Source organism: Mycosarcoma maydis, chromosome 1 (assembly GCF_000328475.2).
Source record: "Mycosarcoma maydis chromosome 1, whole genome shotgun sequence".
Lineage (NCBI taxonomy): Eukaryota > Fungi > Basidiomycota > Ustilaginomycetes > Ustilaginales > Mycosarcoma > Mycosarcoma maydis.
In genome coordinates this window covers 464,626-486,069 of record NC_026478.1, presented here as the reverse complement: position 1 = coordinate 486,069, position 21,444 = coordinate 464,626, and the positions used below count along the sequence as shown (strand labels likewise).

The 21,444-nt window shown below is 53.7% G+C and overlaps 7 protein-coding genes across 7 annotated transcripts; 4 read left to right on the top strand and 3 right to left on the bottom strand.

Annotated features, from left to right (window-relative positions):
* Window positions 1–507: 507 nt before the first annotated feature.
* On the bottom strand, window positions 508–1,080 carry UMAG_00187 (uncharacterized protein; the record flags this gene model as incomplete). The annotated part of the gene is made up of 3 exons (XM_011387825.1): window positions 508–720; window positions 816–857; window positions 1,003–1,080. 3 exons carry the CDS (start codon window positions 1,078–1,080, stop codon window positions 508–510), a joined length of 333 nt encoding a protein of 110 aa, XP_011386127.1.
* A 1,162-nt stretch (window positions 1,081–2,242) lies between these two features.
* On the top strand, window positions 2,243–6,538 carry UMAG_10049 (uncharacterized protein; the record flags this gene model as incomplete). The annotated part of the gene is made up of 1 exon (XM_011388336.1): window positions 2,243–6,538. One exon carries the CDS (start codon window positions 2,243–2,245, stop codon window positions 6,536–6,538), a length of 4,296 nt encoding a protein of 1,431 aa, XP_011386638.1.
* A 371-nt stretch (window positions 6,539–6,909) lies between these two features.
* On the bottom strand, window positions 6,910–7,604 carry UMAG_10048 (uncharacterized protein; the record flags this gene model as incomplete). The annotated part of the gene is made up of 4 exons (XM_011388335.1): window positions 6,910–6,928; window positions 7,037–7,142; window positions 7,244–7,247; window positions 7,497–7,604. 4 exons carry the CDS (start codon window positions 7,602–7,604, stop codon window positions 6,910–6,912), a joined length of 237 nt encoding a protein of 78 aa, XP_011386637.1.
* A 590-nt stretch (window positions 7,605–8,194) lies between these two features.
* UMAG_00184 (uncharacterized protein) lies at window positions 8,195–9,550 on the top strand (the record flags this gene model as incomplete). Its single annotated transcript, XM_011387824.1, has 1 exon — window positions 8,195–9,550. The coding sequence occupies one exon, from the start codon at window positions 8,195–8,197 to the stop codon at window positions 9,548–9,550; it is 1,356 nt and encodes a 451-aa protein (XP_011386126.1).
* A 617-nt stretch (window positions 9,551–10,167) lies between these two features.
* On the top strand, window positions 10,168–11,886 carry UMAG_00183 (COMPASS subunit protein SWD1; the record flags this gene model as incomplete). Its single annotated transcript, XM_011387823.1, has 1 exon — window positions 10,168–11,886. One exon carries the CDS (start codon window positions 10,168–10,170, stop codon window positions 11,884–11,886), a length of 1,719 nt encoding a protein of 572 aa, XP_011386125.1.
* Window positions 11,887–12,051: 165 nt separating this feature from the next.
* UMAG_00182 (uncharacterized protein) lies at window positions 12,052–13,809 on the bottom strand (the record flags this gene model as incomplete). Its single annotated transcript, XM_011387822.1, has 1 exon — window positions 12,052–13,809. The coding sequence occupies one exon, from the start codon at window positions 13,807–13,809 to the stop codon at window positions 12,052–12,054; it is 1,758 nt and encodes a 585-aa protein (XP_011386124.1).
* A 3,618-nt stretch (window positions 13,810–17,427) lies between these two features.
* UMAG_00181 (uncharacterized protein) lies at window positions 17,428–21,345 on the top strand (the record flags this gene model as incomplete). Its single annotated transcript, XM_011387821.1, has 1 exon — window positions 17,428–21,345. The coding sequence occupies one exon, from the start codon at window positions 17,428–17,430 to the stop codon at window positions 21,343–21,345; it is 3,918 nt and encodes a 1,305-aa protein (XP_011386123.1).
* Between the last annotated feature and the right edge of the window lie 99 nt (window positions 21,346–21,444).

Here is a 21,444-nt window from a genome sequence, read left to right as displayed (position 1 = left end):
TGCATTAAATATTCATAAGAGGTCTTCCACGCAGATCGAGCCATTCATGATTCTTGACATGGCCGAAGGGGGGTCAGGCACCATCGAGCGTTCACCGTCTTAAGTTAAGTTGTTACATTTTATTTCTGTTTAATTTATTTTTTAAATCATCACATGAACCAACTCACGACAGCCAGTCCATCCAAGCCGAAGCCCACCGCACCAAAAGCATGCCAAGACAACCAATCGTGAATCGTGAATCGTGAATCGTGAATCACGATGAGACTCGTCTTAGTGCGGCGGGCACCTTTTGGTCGGCCGTTGATGTCGTCGACTATCAACTTAGTTGCTATTAGTTCACGATTGCCTCAGAATAGTCAAAGACAAGGTCCGACTTCCAAAATCGAACTTGGCTCCGGCATTTGATTCTGCGCAGACTATTGTAGCAGGAGACGTCGATCCATGGGTCAACTTCTGTGTGTGGGTCTTTGCATGTTGTGCGTCTTACTTATGCAGTCTCGGATCCAACTATGCGGCGCTCGTTTGCTTCAGTTGCGCGGCAGCAGCAACGAAAAGGTACCTTCTTGTGGCGGCTTTGAAGATATCTGAGCTCAAGGATGGCGCTCTCCTCAACGCGAAAACATAAGCCGCACCTTCAACAGGAGGCGGGACAAGGTCGAGCCACACCCAAAAGCGAGGTGCGGACATACGTGTGCTTGATGTAGTGTCCGATCGTGGTGCCTGTGGACCGTCGCGTTGGACGTGTGCAGATCGGCACGTCAACTGATCTGCTGTGGCTTTGTTTCGCCTGCCGAGTTTGTAGTCGACACACTCACGCTACTCATGTTTCTCATCTGCTCAGCTTTGCAACGAGGATCCTAGTCGGCCTAAGTAGTATTCTATAATGCGATTGGGAACGGAAGAAAGGCAGCTTCGTCAGTCGCTCTTTGTCGACTCGGTCCTTCTTGAAGCTGAACAGCTTCGGTCGACCAAGCAGCGCACAGCCTACACGACGTTCTAGACCTGTAACCGGCTCGACAGTTGCTGCATCCCCAGGCCCTGCGACATCAGTAACAGGACGAATAGAGAATTCGAGTTCATTTCGGTCAGCTGTGGTCAAGCTTAGAACGAGGATAGGTCAACCCTGCATCAAAGTGGGGGCGACCTGATGAAATTACTGTATGTCCAGATGCAACACGAACGTGCCCTTACAAGTGTGCCCGTCTGAACGCCAGGCTACGTTTCCACTTTTAAGCGACCCTTGCACCCCCATCTACGATTCTCTCCGTAGCACATGACGTGTAAACGCGCAAGCAATGCTCAATCAGCGGAACCGCAAATATGACCTTCCTTGCTCGGGGGTCACTCGGGGTTACAGCAGTTACTAGTGTGCGACGACATGGACTCTTTTGGCGCTTCCTTTGATTGGCATTGGAGCCGAGGCCGACATATGTGACACTGTGGAATGCGACAACGCTTGGGATCTGCCGGTCTAGTTACCATTCACGATTACAACAGACGGACAGATGTTCGTTTAATTAAGGGTTTTTTGCGGCCTCAATCACGAATATTTGCCGTGATTTTTCCAAGAGGCAATTGTGAATGCGTACCGCAGTGCCGATTTCCAGTTCGACAGCGAAGTCACGAGTCGTGAGTCATGCACAATCGTGAATATCCTTCTTCGCCACGCGCTTTCTCTGCTTTTGTGAGATCGTCAGGCTTTATCCATGTTTGACAAGCCAAATCGTGCACGTGGTTCACAGTCACGAGTGGATTTCGGCACATCGCTTTTGCAGATTTTGAACGATACGATCCATTTATTCACAGATTCACGATTTTTTCAACCACGAACATCGTCAACATCAATCCTCTAAGCAAAGCTAATCGTTGACTCACGCACCCACTTGGCTCGTCATACGAACAGCGTCCTCTGCTGTCTACCATCAGTCATCCTTCTGATAACTGTCTCTGCTCTTCCATACAACGGCGCAGAAATGGATTGCTACTTCGCATTTCTACCAACTTTCGCTCGTCCATAGACACTGAGCATGGGGCTCTGCGTACGACCATCTCTCAACCCATCATCTTGCATGTCATCTCTGCTTTTGTCTTCTCCAACTTCAAAGCTTCTATCGTCTAGCGGAAAGAAGGAGATCATTTGTACTTTGAATCTCCAACCGACAGTAGATGTCTGCAAGCAACCATCTCCTACGGCTGCTCACAGTACGCCACGACGCAGCCAGTCGAGGGAAGCGCAACCAATATGTCTGACTTAGCTCCTCTGCACATGAGCCTGGACAACATGCAGTCCAAGAGGCCTTCTCAGACCTCAAGTCGTCCACACGACGCAGCCAGGGATGTTCCTCCTTTGGAATATCAGGCATCAATCCAGTCTGAGAAGCTCCAAGAACAAGATGACGCGGCGCCTCCAGGTGTGGCAGAGCCAACGCTACCTGCTGCTGCTCGCTTGCCCATCGAGATACCTCCTCCACCGAAAAGACCTGACAATCTTCAAGATGCGCTTATGGATGATGCTCTGCGCTCGTTGCCACCTGCTGCCCACCGACACCGTCACACTCAACGCCGACCATCTCCGGCCACTGTGATTACCATGTTCAACACTCCTATCTTTGGCCCTGGGCCCGCCTCGGCACAAGCTGGTCCTTCCCCGATTGTCTACCCACCGTCCGCTCCCACATCAACATTGCTGCAACGCACAGCCACCTCTGCAAGCGGTGGGAGCGTCGTCTCCGTGAGCGCCGGTTCTCAAAACTCTGCAAGTCGTTCCAGATCCAATGCTCTCAAAGCTGCTTTCACCCGAGTCGCCAACTTTGCTACTCCTTCCAGCCCAACGCAATTGCCGACTCCAACGACCCCCAGGATCAAGGCAAACCCTCCCATGTACCCTTCATCTTCCGTTCAAAAGACAAAGGATGCCCGTCGAGCAGCTCGACGAGAGGCGAGAAAGGCAGAACGACTAGCGCGCCGTCGGAGAAATGCTGAACCCGACCTTGCTGATGATGAACACGATCATCCTGACAACGCCACTCGCGCCGCACAACTTGGCGGCGAAATCGTCGAACTTCCAGCAGAGCCGCCGCTTGACGTACCAGAGGCAAATGCGCCTACGGCGTCTGCGCTTGCCATGGCATCTAAGGTCAGTCGTAAGCCCAAGCGGAAACTACAATTCGCTCCCGATCAGAGACGCATCCGCAAAGTCGACCTACCATCCAACTTTGAGGCTGAGGACATCTATCGCAACCTAGATCAGTACGTCGCTGCTTCTCGTCAACGTCGCAGGACGCAACGCCAGCGTCCAGGAGCGAAAGCACGTCGCTCCCGTTCCCGTCGTGGCTCTCGCAGCAGTCGCGGTGGAAGTCGTAGCTCGGCTCTTGGCAGCGCAGCCTCAGAGAGCTCGAGCGGTTCCTCGTCCTCCTCGTCCTCTTTGTCGTCTTCCGGCAGCTCCTCAAGCTCCTCCTCGGGCTCGGGTCGTGGCATCACCATCGCACGCTTGCGAGCCTTCTTCGGTGACGGCTCCAGCTCCTCTTCAGCTCCGACTCGGATGACTCGTCTACTGGCTCATCCTCTTCATCCTCGTCGTCCTCAACATCATCGCGCAGCCAGTTCGACCACAACCGACGGTTCACGCTCGCGACGCTCTTCAGTACGTCGTCTCTCGCTGCCCAGTAAGCGCGCAAAGTCGCGTCGTAGCGCACGTTCCCGTTCTCGCGCCGACCCGTCTGAAGCTAGCGACGTCCCCGGCTCGCCCGTCTCCAGCCGCAAAGGACCTATGACGCCATATTTTGCTCCTCTGGCCGACTTCCCGCTTGGCAAAAGGGCCGCTGAGAGGCGTCAGAACAAGAAGGCCAAACAGGCAGCTAAGCGTGCAAAGAAGCGTGAGGCTCAATTGATTCGACAGGGTCGTTTACCGCCGAAACCCAGCCGCAGTGCTCGTGCAAAAGCGCTGCGAGCCAAAGAGCTGGCCGGAGGTGTTACCGAGTATCAGCTGTTTACTCCTATGAGACTGCCCATGGATTTGGCCTGTACCACCCTCTCCACTCTGGAAGCCACTCCCGAGCCGCAGCTCGGCTCGTCCTTTGTGCTCAAGAGGACGATGAGAACGCGTGGCTGGGATCAGATCCGCAATCAGCTCTACGTCATGCGCAACTACCTTCGCCAGATCGATGGTCAAGGTGGTGATGTCGGTCTTGATCCTCAAGCAGCATATCCGACCTTGCATCGGCACCATAGACATGCAGCAAAAGCAGCAGCTGACAAAGCTCAACGCCATCCCCACAAAAAATCTCACGCAAAGGATCTCAAGAAGACTCGCATCAACGATGCGGCCCCTGAAGCAGCGCAAGAAGAGCTCGACTTCTTCGACGGTGATTTGGCTCTGCCGCCACCTGCCCTCGACTTACCGGTGGACTCGCCGGAGCCAAACACCAGCGTCACCAATGCTAAAGACGTTGGCTTTGCTACAGAATCCAAGCAACATTCGTTGCCAGACGAAAAGCAGCGCTCGTACTTCGACTATGACCAAGACTTGCCTGCTGATCAGGAAGAGGAAACGCGCACTGGCCGACATCTTTCCGACATGCCGCTAAGTCCAAACTATGCCACGATTTTTGGTAGAGACTTCGGTCGCGCTTCAACGATGTTTTCCAAGAACAGAGAAGCGAAGAAAGAGGCGGGCATCCATTCGACCCCCCTCCCTCCCTCAGTCGGAAAAGAAAGCAGTCAAAGCAGTCAGGCGAGCGCTGGCAAGCCACCAACCGATGGCAACCCGGGCAAGTCGACTGCGCCAGCGACGACAATGGATCACTCGGACCAAGGTGCTTGGTGGCTTCATGTCCACTGCCCCACATACAGAGACATGTACGAGATCTCCAAGCTCTTCCCCATGCATCCTCTCACGGTTGAGGATGTCTTGCAGCAGGATCCACGCGAAAAGGTCGACGTGTTTGATCGGCTCGGATACTATTTTGTCGTCATCCGAGCAATCGACGAGCGATATTTCCGGTACACCTCGGCTTCATCCAAAGGATCTCCGGAATCGCCTAGCTTTTCGGGCTCGTCTGATGCGACTGTGCATGGTGATGCAGAAGCAAAAACCAAGAGGAGCGTAGACAAGGGCCAAGCTTCAAGGGAGGAAGGTGCCGAAATGCACGAGATGCGCGATCTCAGTGATAAGGCAAGCCCAAATGGTGGAGACCCGCCCTTAAAGCGACACCAGGATGACGGCCACAACACGCGCTTGGCCGCGCCAGCTCGGCTCGGCAAAGGTCGCGTGGAGATTGTTGAAGGTATCGGCGGTAAAGAAGGTCTCGAAGGTGTCAGCGTAGGAGGCAATAATCTCTATCTGCTCGTCTTCTCGCACGGCGTCATCTCTTTCACGTTTGAAGACGTGAGCAAGCACATCGACCGCGTAGCTGCGCGTCTCTTGGAAATCACACGCCCTGTCGAGCTGACGGCCGATTGGATCGCGCACGACCTCTACGACTCAGTGGTGGACGCATTTTTCCCACTCATCTCTTTCGTCCAGGCGGAAGTGGTCGAGGTGGAAGCCCTTGCTAGCGAGCCAGCGAGCAGCACAAGCATCCGCAAGAAGACCAACTTTGCACCCAAGCAACGACGTCAGCGAGCCTTGCTCGGGTCGAATCCTCAGGGACGACTGATCAGTGTGGAGCCGGTGTTTGCAAGCTCGTCGCCTACATCGTCCGAGGTGGAGAAGAGAACGCCGATGCTCGAAGTGCGACGACTCAAGACGGTGCGTGCATTGCGTCCGCTGCCCGTCTTGCGCTTACCTGACGGCATCCTGGACCGCATGCCGCATTTTTTGGTCAAGCAAAAGCAAAAAGTTACCATCTCGCGGCTTCCCGAGTGGGAGTTCAAAGACGCACTGGAAACCGAGATGCGCCGTACAGCAGCCGAGATCGATGAGGCAAGCAACTCGGTCTTTGACACGCAAGCGGCGGCGGACCAGAGTATCATGTTGCATCGAATCGCTGACACGCGCAAGATCGTCACGGGTCTCTCTCGACTGCTCGCTCCGAAACACGACGCTGTCAAAGGTTTGCGAAAACGGCTTGCTGATATGCAACAGCTGCAACGGCGTGATGAAGCATTGCACCGGATCGGAGGCAGTGCACGAAGCATGCTGGCTCGAACCGAAGTGTCCATGTACATGTCCGACGTGCACGACCACATCATCTCGATGCTCAACCAACTCAATTCCGGCGAAGGCCGACTTTCCGAGATCCATCACACCTACTTGGCGCAGATCACGATCGAGAATAGACGCTTCCGACAGGGTGCAGATTCGGCAATCTTCACCTTGGCAAGCGTGGCTTTAGCCGTCCTGATCATCGTGTTCATCACATCGATCTTTTCGGTCAACGTCACTAGGCCGGGAAACGAATTGAAGAGCAACAGGCATGCATGGTTCATCGGCATCGCGTGCGTGGCCGCTTGTGTCCCGCCCGTCTTGTATCTGTACGTCAGGAGACTGTACAAGCAGAGTAAACGCAAGGTGGCCGACAGGAGTGCCGCAAGGTAGAGTACAACGCCCATGTCTCGTTTCGCGTTGATACTGAGCATCTTTCGTCGTCTCAACTTATGAATAGGGTAATGGTAATCACACATCGATCGAACGTGTCGAAAGGTTATTTTTGTGCTATGAGTCCGAAAGTAGACCATGGAGCGCTCGCTGCTGCTCGATGAAAGTAGATGCACTTGTCAGCGTGAGTGTGGCGTTTGAGACTCAGTTCAAGAATGACCCTGTTACACGCGTCGAATCAGCCGTGTGTTGGCCAACTGGGAAATGGATTTATGATTGCCAAGGTCGAACAGCAGTCGAATGGTGCGTTGTTGCAGATCTACATCGAACCAAGAGGACGTGCTTTGACTGGATGCGTTGCGAGCATAGCATTACCACGAGGCCTTGGCGCTGAAGACACAAGAAAGCAATCACAGCTTGTCTGGTCAGTACTCGGTCAAGAAACGTGCAGGCTGAAGTATTGTTGTCGGGCTGGCTGGATGCGCGAGCAAGACTCACATCTGGAACTTGGCAGCAACAAAGGGGAGCGAGAAGCCAACCACGAAGAAGGTGGTAAGGCTGATAGCCACGGGCACCTTGCGCGTGGGACCCGAGGGGAAGGGCACTATGTTGATGGTGTGAAGAGATAAGGATTGAGCGGCACCGCGGTCAGCATTCGAGTCGCCCTCGACGCTCATCTGGATAGCAATGAAGCTGGCAACTTACGCGACTGAGAGCAGATCCAAGTGTCAACATTGTACGAAGCGCACGATCCAGCAAAGTCAAAAGAGCAGCGTCATTGATTCCAAGAATACAGGTCAGCAAGCTGCACACGCTATGTGGAATGCTGTTTCGCAGCAACAGCATGTTCAAGCCATCCATCGTTCGAACAGAAGTTTGAACGATGCAAAGGTCGAACATGCAAAGATCGGGCGAAGCATGATGCCGAGGCTATGGGTTGAACGAAAAAAAAACTCACGGTCTCGTGGGTGTTCTCGACGTGCAGGTTTCGTCGGAGCAGAGGAGCCTGCTGCTGACGCAGAGCAGTGCGGGCGGTGCGAACGGTCTGGCGGGCGAGCATGGACATGTTGACTAACGGACGTGAGGCGTAGATGCGATGAGGTACAAAGTAAAAGCAGATACAAACCGTTCCACCTCTCATAGCGATCAAGTTCTCGCGCGGGCGATTTCAACCTCCTCATCACTTCCTAATCCGAAGCTGTAGACACAGACAGCAAAGGCTGAATTCGGGTGCGAATTTGTCATGTCCGAATCCGATTACACAGCATGACTAACTGGCTGGCTGTCGGGCGCTGTTATCACGTGCGCTTACGCTTTTTCTTTTTCGGGAGACACGGGTTTATGTTAGAGCGTGTGTGCGTGTGTGTGTGGAGAAGTCGAAGTACCAAAATTCACGTTTCAACCTTGAAAATTTCCGGCGAGGAACCCTGCATTCGTGATTCGTGATTCTTGATTCACTCACGACTGCTTGCGCTTTTCTTCTATCTTTTCAGTCTGGCCATATTCTCAATCCTGATAGTATCCTTCGTCGTATCACAACGATCGATCGCACCAGCACTCTCGCAGGCACACAGTATCTGATCTCGCGATTCGAGCGCACATTCTTCAAAGCCAGTGCATATAGGCCAGTAGCCCGCGATACGAAACACACTCAGCATGGTGGGCAACGCAGAAGCGTCGTCTTCGGGCGACGGTAGCAAGCCTACTTCGGGCTCGTTCAAGCACATTGGCAACAAAATGAAGCGTACAGAGCTCTACCGAAAGTACAAGGCGGATAAGCGCAAAACAAAGCTCGCCAAGAGATCAGCACAAGCCAAAGAGGAGCGTGGCGAAGACGGTGCAGCCAAGAAAGCGGCCCGACTCGCCGCTAACAAGACGAGGACGATCGAAAACACACGTGATTTCAACCCGACCATCATCAACGGACCCAACACCCACGAAGGTCCAGCCTACATGAACAAAACCGGTCAAGATGGCGCTGAAGGAGGAAGCGATGACGGAGAGCAAAAGTCAGAGCAGCAAGCGGAGGCGGACGAACAGGAAGCAGCTGAAGAGATTGACGATGATGAAGATCCAAGTGCACCACCAGCCATTCTGATCACCACATCCATGCCGTCTTCGTCGACATCGCCGCATCTGGAATCGCTCAATGCACGATCGCATCCCTCGGAGCGCACGCGCGAATTCGTCGATGAGCTGCTCTCCGTCTTCCCTGGAGCAGAGTACCGACCTCGATCCAAAGCGCAAGGTGTCGGTCTCGGCAAGATCTGCGGCTGGGCACGAGAACGTCGCTTCGGAGCTGTACTCGTCGTTGGCGAGTCCCGCAAAGAACCTTTTGCTCTCACTGTCATCTCGCTGCCCCATGGTCCCACGGCATTCTTCCGCCTATCCTCGATCAGTACCGGCGACGAGATCTACGGCAAAGCTCGCCCCACTCCCCACACACCAGAACTCATCCTCAACAATTTCACCACCGTTCTTGGCCATCGCGTAGGAAAAGTGCTGCAGTGCTTATTCCCCAAAATCCCTCAGCTGGAAGGTAGACAGGTGGTAACATGCCACAATCAGCGCGACTACATCTTCTTCAGGAGGCACAGGTACATGTTCAAGAGCGATTCAAAGACAGCGTTGCAGGAGATTGGACCCAGATTCACCCTGAAATTGCATAGCTTGAAGGAGAGCCTGCCCAAAGGAGCGGGCGTGTGGGACGGAAAGTATACGGAAGAGTATGCCGAGTTGGAATCGGACGAGTTGGAGGTGTTGCAGAGGCAAGACGGACAAGATGGACAAGGTGGACAAGATGAGGACGGCCAAATGGCAGCGTCAGCAGCGATGGACGAGCAAATTGTAGCGCTTGGAAGCGAGTCGACTAAGATGAGACCAAATACTGGTGCCGATGCTTCGTCATCTACAGGCAACAAGAAGCGACAACGCGGGGAGGAGGAGACCGTCGGATTGGACTTCCAGTGGAAGCCAAAGATGAGCGTCTCACGCCGCAACTTTTACCTCTGAGCGGTTCTACGCGCTCCTGACTCTCATCCATGCACCTCATCTGTCTTAAGCATAACCTTGCCGCCTCACCATACATAACATGTACTATTACCACACTTTCGATGATGCTACCGAAGCAAGTCATCAGCCAATGCTATCGTAAACAACAAGCCCAGCGAGAGACAGAGATGTGAGCTGAGCCAGCATTTCTCACTTTGAGCTGCTTCCGTTGGTTGAAGGCAGTACCGGATCGTCGTGATCGCCGCGACTTGAATCGGATTGTGACTTGTGCAGTGGCTGCTTCCTCAGACACAATTGAAGATGGCAAACCTGTCCGACTGGTCGTCTAGGCACCCTTTGTGTTTGGGTGCAGTGTTGTGCCTCAAGTCACCAATGTGCTACTCACGACTTATTACAGGCGTGGTCGAGTTCAGCAGAGCACGGAGAGGACGCGAAACAAACTCGTGACTTAGCGTTATTGGACCCTGAATTGGGTTCGGAACACTTCACGCTCTGTCGCTCACGAGACACTCACCTACGATCGATCTTGACCACCTCACATCATCATCTTGTACCATCCGAAGCCTATCTGCCTCTTGCAATCTTCCTCACTCGCTTAAGGTCGGTGATCTGACGTCATGAATGCGCAACTCCTCAATCCGTTTACCATCGACATCCCCGATTCAGTCTCCTCCACGCTCTCCACTGCCGAATGCAGCACGCTCCTCTTCAACCACGGCTCGTCGATCCTTTCCGGTCAATACCTCGCCGTGGGTCGTAGTGATGGCTACATCACCATCTGGGATATCGAAACAAAGTCCGTGCTTCGACTGCTCGCAGGTCATGTTCGACCTGTCACGGGCTTGGCGTGGAGTAGGTACAATCGCTACCTTGCGAGTTGCAGTGGAGATTGGAATGTCGTTGTTTGGGATCTGGCCGCTAAGAGTCAAGCAGCGAGTGGGCTGAGAAAAGCAGCGGGCAGAGAGGGAGATGTTGTAAACACGGACGAGACAGATCCAAGATTGCCGTTTGAAAGCGAGAGAAAGACGACGATCAGGTTTGATTGTGCTGTATCCTCTGTTCAGTTCGCACCGGCAAGCAGTGGTTGGCTCGTGGTAGTGCTCGCTTCGCAAGAGGCATATCTCGTCGACATCCGTGATAAAGTCAGGCTGGGTAAAACTCGGGGTGAGAATGGCAAGGTTCAAGTCAAAGATGTGGAATGTTCGCCTCGACGTATCCTCCTCAGCAGTGCCGCCGCAGCGCAAGTAATCAACTCCGAGGCAACTCAAGCTCAAGACGAAGCTGAAGAGCCAACACCAGCAGCCAGCTCAACACCAGGTATAACGGCAGCCCGCTTCACGCCGGATTCACGCTTCATCGTCGCCGGAACTTCGAAAGGCAGTCTTTTGATCTTCGACGCTGTAACCGGTGACGTGCTTGACGAGCTCAAAGTGCTCAGCACCACTTCAGGCGTCAAAGAACTCGCCTTCGATTCCACCGGCAAATTCCTCGTCGTCAACTGCAACGATCGAGCGCTTCGAATCCTGTCTGTTCACACTACCTCATCCACCACCTCGCATCACAACGATCGACCGGCCAAACGTCTGCGTACCTCTCTGTCACTGACCCTTCTCCACAAGATTCAAGATATGATCCAACGCACCGCATGGAACAACATCGGCTTTAGCCCTTCTTCCGACTACATCTTCGCAGGAGCAGCGCATAAAGCATCGCACAACGTCTACATCTGGGATCGAACGTCTTCGACGCTCTCGAAAATCTTGGAAGGTCCGAAAGACTGGTCTATCGGCGTCGACTGGCATCCCTCCAGACCGATGTTGGCTTCGGCGAGCAATACCGGCGCGATCTACGTCTGGTTCACTCCAACAGAAGAAATTTGGTCAGCCTACGCGCCAGGCTTTGAAGAGTTGGAGGAGAACATGGAGTACGAAGAACGCGAGGACGAGTTTGACTTTATCGATGGCAAGGGCGAGAGTGAGAGATTGCGGCAGGAGGAAGAGGAGGCCGCTTACGTGCGCATCTGCGACGCTGACACAGCTGGCAGAGACAATACTAGGCAAACGGGTGCGAGTGTAGCGTGGGGCAAAGTGTCGGCCATTCTGGCGGTGAACAACGACGAACAGGAGGGCAGAGAATGGATCACACTCAAGAAGCTGTTCGCGACAAGGTTGGATCAAGTATCTACCGATTTCAGCTGGAACCCAAAAGCAGACGGCGAGGCTGGAGAAGAGACATGGATTGAATGTACATTGTTAGACGACGACGACTGTGATCGATTCGTCATTCCACCTCGTCTAGAGCTCGACTTTTCGGTTTTCCACGACGATCATCTCTAACTAATGAATACCATCAACACCCCACACAAACACACTTGCATGATTCCTGTGCGGCTCCTAAGAATCGTCCATCGAAAATCACTTGCCGACTGAAGGACAACGAGACGAAAGTATCCTACCGCACACGAAAGCCAAGCAACAAGGTTGTTGGCGGGAGTTCCGTTCTTAGAAGCCAAACACCTTGGCAGCTTTCCTGTTGGTCAGCGCATCCATCGCCTCCTTCCTATAGGCATCCTCGATCACTGTCGTGTTGTCACCTTTCATCTGCAGCAGCTTCTTGCCTTTTCCGTAGGGCGGCCATTCGAAACCACCGAGCACCGTGGGATCATGGTGATACACGAAACTGATATACGCCCTAGGCATTCTATCGGCCAAGACGGGGTCCTTCTGCCTTCCATCAGGTCGAATAAAATAGTACTTGACATCAGCACCATGGTATGGGCCCAACGGCGATCCAGTCCCATTAGCAAACTTGTCGTTCTGCTGGAACTCGTAGGACCATACTTTGGCCTTGTTCTTCTTCCAGCCCAAGGTTGCCGCCTTGAGATAAGTTCGTCGCTGCGCCTGGAAAGTGAAGTCGCCAAAGAACGCCGCTGAACGCTTGTACTGATTGCTGGTCAAAGGTGGATACTGGCGCGAATTGAGGTCCGACGTGGTAGCAGCAGAAGTGGCCGTCTCCGCATTGTAGAATGGCGAGCCCTGCTCAGGAACATCTGGGTAGAGTTCAAAGACCTTTTGAAGCGCTTGCTCGGTGTACGAAGTGTTGTGGATGACAGCAGCGCTTCTGACCCACCGTTCGAAATCGGCGCTGCTGTTGAGCTGTTTCTGGGCAAAAGATGTTCCTTCGTCCAGAGCGTTTCCTTGGATCACCGGGATGTCGGCCAGTTTACCTTGCGGAAGGTTGACACTGGGATAGTTGGTGATGAGCTCGTAGTCGACCAGTGGCAACCACGCAAGCGCTCCAGGAATGGGAAATGTTCCGCCGGCTTGAGCAGTCAGATTACTGGCCACGGTCTGAACCTCACTCGCGTTTGCTTTACGCAGACACCGGAGCAGTGATCCTCCTGTACATCCAACGCCATTGGCCAGCCTCTTGAAGCTCTGTTCCACCGTAGGGTGTTTGGGCGTTAACAGTGGACCCGGAGCAATTCCGCCCGAGTTCATGATCGCGGCATGCCAAAGCCCGTGGTTGTTACCATCATAGGCAAAGTTCTGCAGAGCAATGCTCATCGCGCCCGCACTCTGACCGAACAGAGTGACCCTGTTCTTGTCACCTCCAAACTTGCCAATGTTGTGGCGAATCCACTTGAGTCCCAATCTCTGATCATACAGCCCTGCGTTGCTGGTAGCCGAGTCACTGTCAGCAATCTCGGATCCACCGATGAAGCCGAATGGACCCACTCGATAGCTGATCGCAACAAATACAATCGGCTTGCCAATCTCGACGCTCTTCTGCACCAATTCGCTGGCGTTGTAAATGGGCGTTGAGCCTTGCCTGAACGCCCCACCATAGATCCAAACCAGCACCGGAAGCTTGTCCTTGGCCGTTGTTCCTTTGGGACGAACGACATTGAGATTGAGACAGTCTTCGCTCATGTTATAGAGAGGCGAGGGTGCAACAGTCTGCATACAGATGTCGCCGAATCGAGTAGCGTCGATGACCGTTTTGTGGGACGAGGCTGGGCCGAGAGGCTGTGGCTTGGCAAATCGGAGCGAGCCGACGGGTGGCTTGGCATAGGGAATGCCAAAGAATTGTTCCAGGCCATAATTGTCGTCGGCCAAGCCGCGCACAGTACCTTGGTGGAGTTTGACTGTGGGAGCAGAGGCGGTGGCGTCAGCTTTGTAAGAGACTTGTGGAAGAGCCGACACCAAGCCGACGGATGTGGCTGCCCATACGAGCAGTGTCAGATTAGGCAGCCTCATAATGAGATGAATCCAGCGTAGCGCAGTCGCAAGCGAGCAAGAGGAGACAGGTAGAGTGTCGAGGGAGGGAGGGATGGAAACATGTGGCGATAGCGTACATCTTGCGCTTATGGGGGTTGCCTTTTATGTGAATGACGCTCGACTTGGCTGGCATTGTGGCCAAGTGAGGCGCGATGCAGTGATGGTATTTCCATGCTGTCCATGCTTTCTCGGAAGAATTAAAGCGAGACAGCGCCCAACCCGAACAGTCGAAACCGCATCCAATCTCGCCAAGCTGACCTTGCACACGAGGCCATGTGCTTCGAAGAATATGCAGCGATAAGTTCACGGCAGCGAGCCAGCCATCTCTGACACAGCAAGACGCTCCCTGTAGCAACGGGGAAACAAGTCACGGTAGCAATCACGAATGCCTAATCAACACTGGCCGAGTTGATACAGACAAGCTCTGTCGAGATGCCGGATTGACTCACGGCGAAGACACCCCGCGTCGTGACAATGACACCTGTCACTGTACATTATGCGAAGCATGATGGAATAATGTTATATTCGGCACACATGACCTGTGCATAAGTGATGCCGACCCCCCGCACGGTGGAAGCATGAAACAGTGTGGGGTGCATTTGGAGGACGACGAAACATGGGGACCATGTGTCCAATACCAAAGTTTTGGTGGCGCAGGACCTGTCAGAAGCTCAATTCGTGGAATCGGAATGCATACATCGAGAGGCCAGGTCGCTCAGTTGCGCCACGCACAGGCGATCAACTTGTGCACAGTCAGAAAGGTCAGAAAAGATTCGTGCTGCGGCCGAGAACAAGCCAAGGTGGAATGAGCAAGTCGGCCGACATTGAAAGGAAATGACGGGCCGGCGACTTCCGTGTTGACTGACGGCGGCTTCGACGGTGCGGCATACAGTAGGTCTTTCGATTGGATTTTAGCCGAGCTTCAGTGCGAGAGGCTGATGTTCAACTTCCCCCAAATCACGAGTCTCGGGGCGTTCCTCGCTCTCTTCGGGTCGGGTCGCCAGAGCTGCTGCCTGTAGATCAGTCTGACAAAGTCCAAGACGCTTTCCGTTAGAACAAGCATGATACTGTGCCTTATGATGTGGTGGTGACGAGGATGGCGGATCTTTCCACGTTTCCGCATCTGGGCGGGGCCCCACATCCCAGCGCAGCCGCTGAGCATGGTGGAATGTGTGCATCACTCAACGGGGCGCGACAGCCGTTCATTGTGCTAGATGGCATTCACGATTGGTACGATAAGGGACGGATGTAGCTTGAATGCCACCATATTTTTGAGGAATGCAGTCACGAGTGCTGCCATTTCTGCGATCGGGACGCGCAACCCCATTCGAGTGGGAGTATTTTCTGCGATTGACGTAGACCCCGATCGCCTACGATCACTTGATCTACTTAACTGGAACACACGAGTTGACCAGAGGTCATGGCAATTGGTCGTGCGTATCACCTTGGGCGTGCTGTTTCTCGGCATCATACCCCCCAAGAAAAAAATACCATTAAGATTGACTAAAGTTGCGACTTGTGAAGTTCTCCTCAAGCTTCTTGCCGCTTTCCCGGGTCTGAATTGGAGACCGGAAATGTATACGGCGCATCAGTGTTCGTCGTGGCGCCGAGTTCCGATGATTTGAGCTGTTAACGCATGAAAGCCTACATCGAAGCCTGAACGCAAGAAGCAAAGACGACGTCGATCACTGTTTTCGGTGCAAAGCAACAGGTCGGTAATGCCGTATTCCTCACCGAAGTTGAACGATATTAGTATGTGGCGCTCAAGGCTAAGTTGACTTCTCAAGGAAAGGCAAATCTTGAACCGTCCGGTTCGAAAAAGACGAGATGCGAGAATAGTCACGAGTGATGCGTGTTCGCTCTGCCGACCAATTACAAAAGCGGTTATGATACGATCGTGAATGTGCAAGCGCACGGGAAAGTCAGACATTCACGTGATTTCCTCATCGCAACGAAGCGTCGGGGTAAAAGCGCATGCAGCCGTGCGGCCAGGCCCAATACATCACTATTCGCGATCCCGCTCGAACAAAATGTGGCGGGAGCTGTTTCTTGTGATCCCGGTTTCTGACTCTCAGTACAGCCTACGCATCCGGTGTCAAGTGTTATCGTTTCCGATGACAGCATACCGTTGCCCATTTCAGATCCTCAGAGTGTTTCGAAGCTTTGGGACCATTGAAAGCCTAGACCGTGAGAATAGAAAAACGTCGGCGATCCCGCAAGTCGAGAACCAGTTCTCGAGGCCCTGTTCCTAGTTTTGCTCTATGCGCGTCTCCCCGTACTTTCTTTTTTTTTCTTCCTTTTTTGGTTTTATTTTTTTTTAATACAAAGTTAAATATTAAAAAAAACGTTGTTGTGATAATCACAAATTGAGAACTATATTTTTGAATGTTGCCTTCGGCAGGTTTCGAAGTGCAGATCGGAGGTGCTTCCCGACTTCAACTCAAAGTTGTATGAATCACAAACCGGTCGTGCCGCCGTTTCCCTCATGTGACTAACCACCAGCGTGAGTCGACGATGGCGGCGAGTTCCGAGTTCTTTTCCTTGCAAGCTGAGCTCTCAAGCACTGTGCATATCATCTTTGTTTCATGATCCGACGACTTATGTCACAGTCAGCCTGTGCCAAACGCCGAAATGGGGAATGCCTGCCGCCAGTTGCTTGTATGCACCCTTCTGTACTCCGAGGCGAATCTGCTTCTACCAACTCGCCTAGCCCAACCGTCAAGGAAAGAGCCATAGGAAGAACAAAGAAAAGTGGGCACCTCATCTTTGGACGCGGAGAGCTGACTAGAGAGGATCATAACCTTATCCGAGCGCATCCTCGGAGAAATTGATCCGGACCAGCCGACAAACAGCGACATTCGTGATTGGCAAAGAGATAAACGCTCAAAAGGTGCGGCCCCGAGAGCTAGTCGGGAAGCCGCCAAACTCTGAGTCTTTGCTGTCGCAACTGGAACTTGTAACGCGTCTCTGCTGCGCCGTGAGTGATTCGTGATAATGGGTTGATGCTAGACCGCATAGAGAATCCAAAGCTCAAATCTCGTTCATGCATTCTCCGATTAATGGCCGTAATATCAGAAACCCGACCATCCTCTCTCATACTTACATATCGTTGCGCCCTTAGGTTCCATTTGTTCCTTCATCCCCAAAGTTTGCTGATCAGGACGTCAGAGCAGCTTGACGACATTGCAACAATCGCTTTCATCCTTTGCTTCATCTGGCAATCCGCTCCATCTACGTTGTCGTCTCATCTTACACCATCGTCGAACCCTCCCACTTCTCGATCATCGGTCTTCGTCACGATCAGGGCAAGGCAATCTCTTCCATTCACCAATCTGCCGAGATCAAGCAGTGGGCTGATTCGAAAGCTTCAACCTCGGTTTGAATGCTCCCCATTTCCGCGTTGCACGTACCGTTGCTTCGTCGTCGCTGCGCCCGTCCTCGCCGTGCTGCTCAAGCTTGAAAAGCGTCATGCGCTAGATCACAACGCATTCGGCGAACGTTTCAAGCATCACTACGCTACCTATCGAGCATGTCGATTGACTAGACATCCTTCCACATTTCGTCGACGCCATCCGTGCCGTTTCTTTCTCCACCAACATGTCGGATGCTGCCAAGACCAACATCAACACTCGCATGCCCAAGGGGGCAAAGCGTCCCAAGACATCGCGCGCCTGCCTGGCCTGTCGCAAGCTCAAGGCAAGATGCGAGCCGGCCGGTGGTTCCAAAACCCCTGCCACTGACGACTTACAATCCTCCAATCCGACCTTCCACATCTGTCATCGCTGCAAGACTCTGTGTATCGATTGTCTATATGAGAGTCCCTCAGGTCAAGTTGTTAAAGGCGAGGACCTGCAGCCAGATACGTCCACGCCATCGCCTGCAGCTGAACACAATCGACCTCCGCGTTCTAGCAAACGATCCAGGTCAGACGATGTCAACGCCGCCGCTTTGGATCCTTCCAGCAACGATCGCGCCGTTTTCCTGTCCCCATCCATCTCGCCCAGCGCCCTCACACGCTCCATCTACCGCGACATCGACATTTGCTCCCTCAACACACCCTTACCTACGAACTTGGAACGGCCTGTACTGCCCGCAACGGCTTTCTCACGCCTCATCGGTACCGCTCCGACGCTCAAGCCTGATGCACAGCAATTCATTCTCGGATTGTCCGGAGCCTTTGGCCAAGGCGAGACAGCGTATCAGGACTGGAAACAAGCGCCTCCCAATCTCTGCTTGGGCAAAACCGCTGCACTACTTCTGTCGGGTCAGAGCGCTCCACCGCCTTATCCACACGATCAGGTCGATTATCTAACCCGTGAATTGCAATCTTTTGAGCATTCTCTACGCATCCTCTTCCAGGGTCTATACGGTCCTTTCTCCCCTTTCCTCTCGATCCCTTTCGAAGACTCGCTCACACTTGCCACATGTCAGGGCGAGGCGCAGTGTTTCCTGCTTTTATCTATCTATCTGGTTGCATTGCCTCATCTCGACTCCAAGCTGCCAATAGGCGCAGCCAAAAAGCCACTCCGAAAAGCGGTGGATGCCTTGTTACGTCGTGCCATTCACAGGCCGCACATAGACCACCTCAACATCTTTGCTCTGCATAGTTGCGCTTCCTTCTTGCTCTTGCCTGTTGACGGCTTCGTAGATAACCACCGGCCCCTTTCAACACCAGAGCAGGAAAACGACGGCTTGCTCGAATTTGCACTTGACCTCAATCCAAGAGCAGCCATCATCTCGGCGCTCATCGTGGCGCAACGCCTCGGCTACGCCAGCCTTGCAGCCAAATTGCCTTCAATCCGTCTGTCCTTCGAGGCAGACTCGCCGCCCAATAGCTACGCCAGCGACTCGGCTCGTGACGAGTACGCCCACGCCGTCTTGTGCACCTTTACCTGGCTCACCTTGCTCCAGTTCCGCGCTTCCGTTGACGTAGCCGAAGATCGCATTGAGTGGGACTCTCTGGCTCAATTCGAACACGAACTCTCGCGTGTTCGTATTGATGCCTTAACAGCATCTCTATTGCCTCCTCCACCGTTCCTATCGCCTCGCGAACAGAGCCGATGCTGTTGGATGGCTCAGCGTGCAGAGCTGTACGGCATCGCCCGTGACCTCCGCCACACAAGACGCGCTGCTGCCTCGTTCTCCAAGAAGGAGGCCGAGGAGCAGGCCACAGGTTACAAGAAGGCGCTCGACGAGTGGCGCTACAAATTCAACGAGCAGATGCGTAGCATGAGTACCGAGTTTCGAAAAGATCCGCGCGGTCTTGGTCTGCATCGTTACTACTCGATCTTCTCCAATGCCGAGGCGCAATCGCTCCAAGTTTGCATCGGCTCCGTCTACCACAAAGAGTTCGCCGCCGACATGCGGCAGCGACTTCAAGATCCGTTCTACTTAGACCATCTTCCATGGAAGTCAGCAGCCACCATCCTGCTCGGTCACGAAAGCGATCGTATCACAAAGGCCATTCTCATCAATTTTGCCTTCACGGACGCTATGCTCAAAGCACTCGGCCTCATTTCCAGCTTGACACCCGTCATGCCGCAGCTCTACGACTTTGTCTCGTACGAAGAGACCGTTGGTAGCGAAATCCCTTCGCTCTGTATCGTTGCACCGCCCAACATCCAAGCAGGACTGTTCGCGGTCCCCGTGCTTGCCGCAGCCGATTTACGTCTTTCTGTGATAGAAGCGTGGGGCGCGAGCGCATCCTACTTTAATCCTCATCTCCTGCCATTGCTGACCAACTGCGTCAAATCGTTGCGCGCATGTCACGTCAATGTTGACATGCCCGGTGTGCTCAAGCTGCCGTTCATCACCGCCAATCCTATCGCTGACTACCTACAAGGTCCCTTCGAGATTCTCATGAGGAAGGTTGCCGCCGCCGAGGAACGACTACAAATCTCGCATGTGGAGAGCATCCTTAGCAACGCTTTCCTCCTTTCGAGCAAGAAGAAAGAGATCAACAATTTAGCTGAAGAGCTTGCTCCCGACGCGCCCGAGATGGTGCAGGCGATTGCCGACAGTCAGAAGGTCCAAGACGAGATCTCGGCGAGCATGATGGGCTCACTCCATGTGCAAGCTATCCAGGAAATTGAGGACACCGAGTTTGCGGTCAAGGTCTTCGGCTCGGACATGCGCGAGGGCGACGTGAGGCCGATTCGTAAGTCGGATCGAAGTATGACGGGAAGTGCCGCCACAACACCAGATGCTGACGGTCTGAGAAAAGTCGCTGGCGCTGGAAGGTCTGACAGCATCGAAAGTGAACAGACGGGTAGCCCATCCAATCAGGCAACATCGTCCATGCAGCCTACACCGATGCACCGTAGCGTACGAACGTTGGCAAACACATCGCAACTCTCTAGTCCAGGTTCATCCACGCAGTCAGCTTCGCCCCTGCATCCGGAGCCGCCAATCGTGTCGAAGGATGCTGCTAAAGGATTGCATGCATACGACACGCAGGGTCTGGAGTTAACATACTCATCTGCGACTTATCCAGCCTCGTCCATGACGGCGCCCCCTCAGCACCCGCTGCCGCCTCCAGCATCATCGGCGTATCCGGATGCTATACAGCCGGCGATGCAGTCCGGACTAGCGTATCCGGCGACGTATCCGGATGGTGGCGCCCGGCTACAAGTAGCGCTATCCGACTCGACTCGACATCAATTACACGACAGTCAACCAGCAAATTCCGACTATCTTCCGCATTCTGTAGCGACGGCGACGTATGGATCGTCCTTGGCCTCAGACCCACGATATCAAGCTGGGGATGTGGTCGGCGCTTCCGTTAACGAAGCTGGAAGCACTTGTCGCATTAACGCACCCGTGGATGCTTATATTTATCGTCCTGCCTCTGAAGTACCGCAAATGCATGCTGCCAACGGCGCTTATGATCCTCCTGAACGGCGTCTTTCTGGCGTAAAGACCGAGGATGCTGGATTCGACAGCCACTATCCACAGGAACCCATTGTGACGGCCGGCACCGCGAACATACCAAATTCTGAGGTCTGGTCTCTGCCTCGTCCTTCAGCTGTGCAGCTGCAATTCCAGCACGATCACCCACAGCAGCAGCAGCAGCAGCAGCAGCACTCGCAGCAGTACGATGGACCCTACCCGGCCCCGAACGGGATCCGCCCGCAGATCAAGTACGAGGCTTGTCCGGACGCTTCCGTACAACGTCATGCGGACGTGAGTTCGGCGCAGGGTCACGCACAGGGCGGCTCGTACTACATGACTCAGCAGCACCCGCAGCGCTATGGCAGTCACGCTGATCTTCAATACCAGATGGGCTATCCCAACGCTGCAGACAGCGGCCACCACCAGACTCAGCACCATCAAATGCATCCACCAGGCCATCACGGAATCGACGGCCAATACGCTTCGCACCAGCAGCCGCAACAACCACACCAGACTGAGGGACAGCCACCGACATCCGCCATCTGGGAGGCGTGGAGCTGGACACCTGCTCAACAACAGCAGCAGCAGTACGCGCAACATGCGCAGTATCATCGTGGCGGCTGAAGCCGTAACAGATGCACATGCACATTGTAGCAACAGACTCAGATCGCGCAGGCTCAAAACACGGAAACCGTGGCAATTGCATCAAAGGTGTACGCTCTG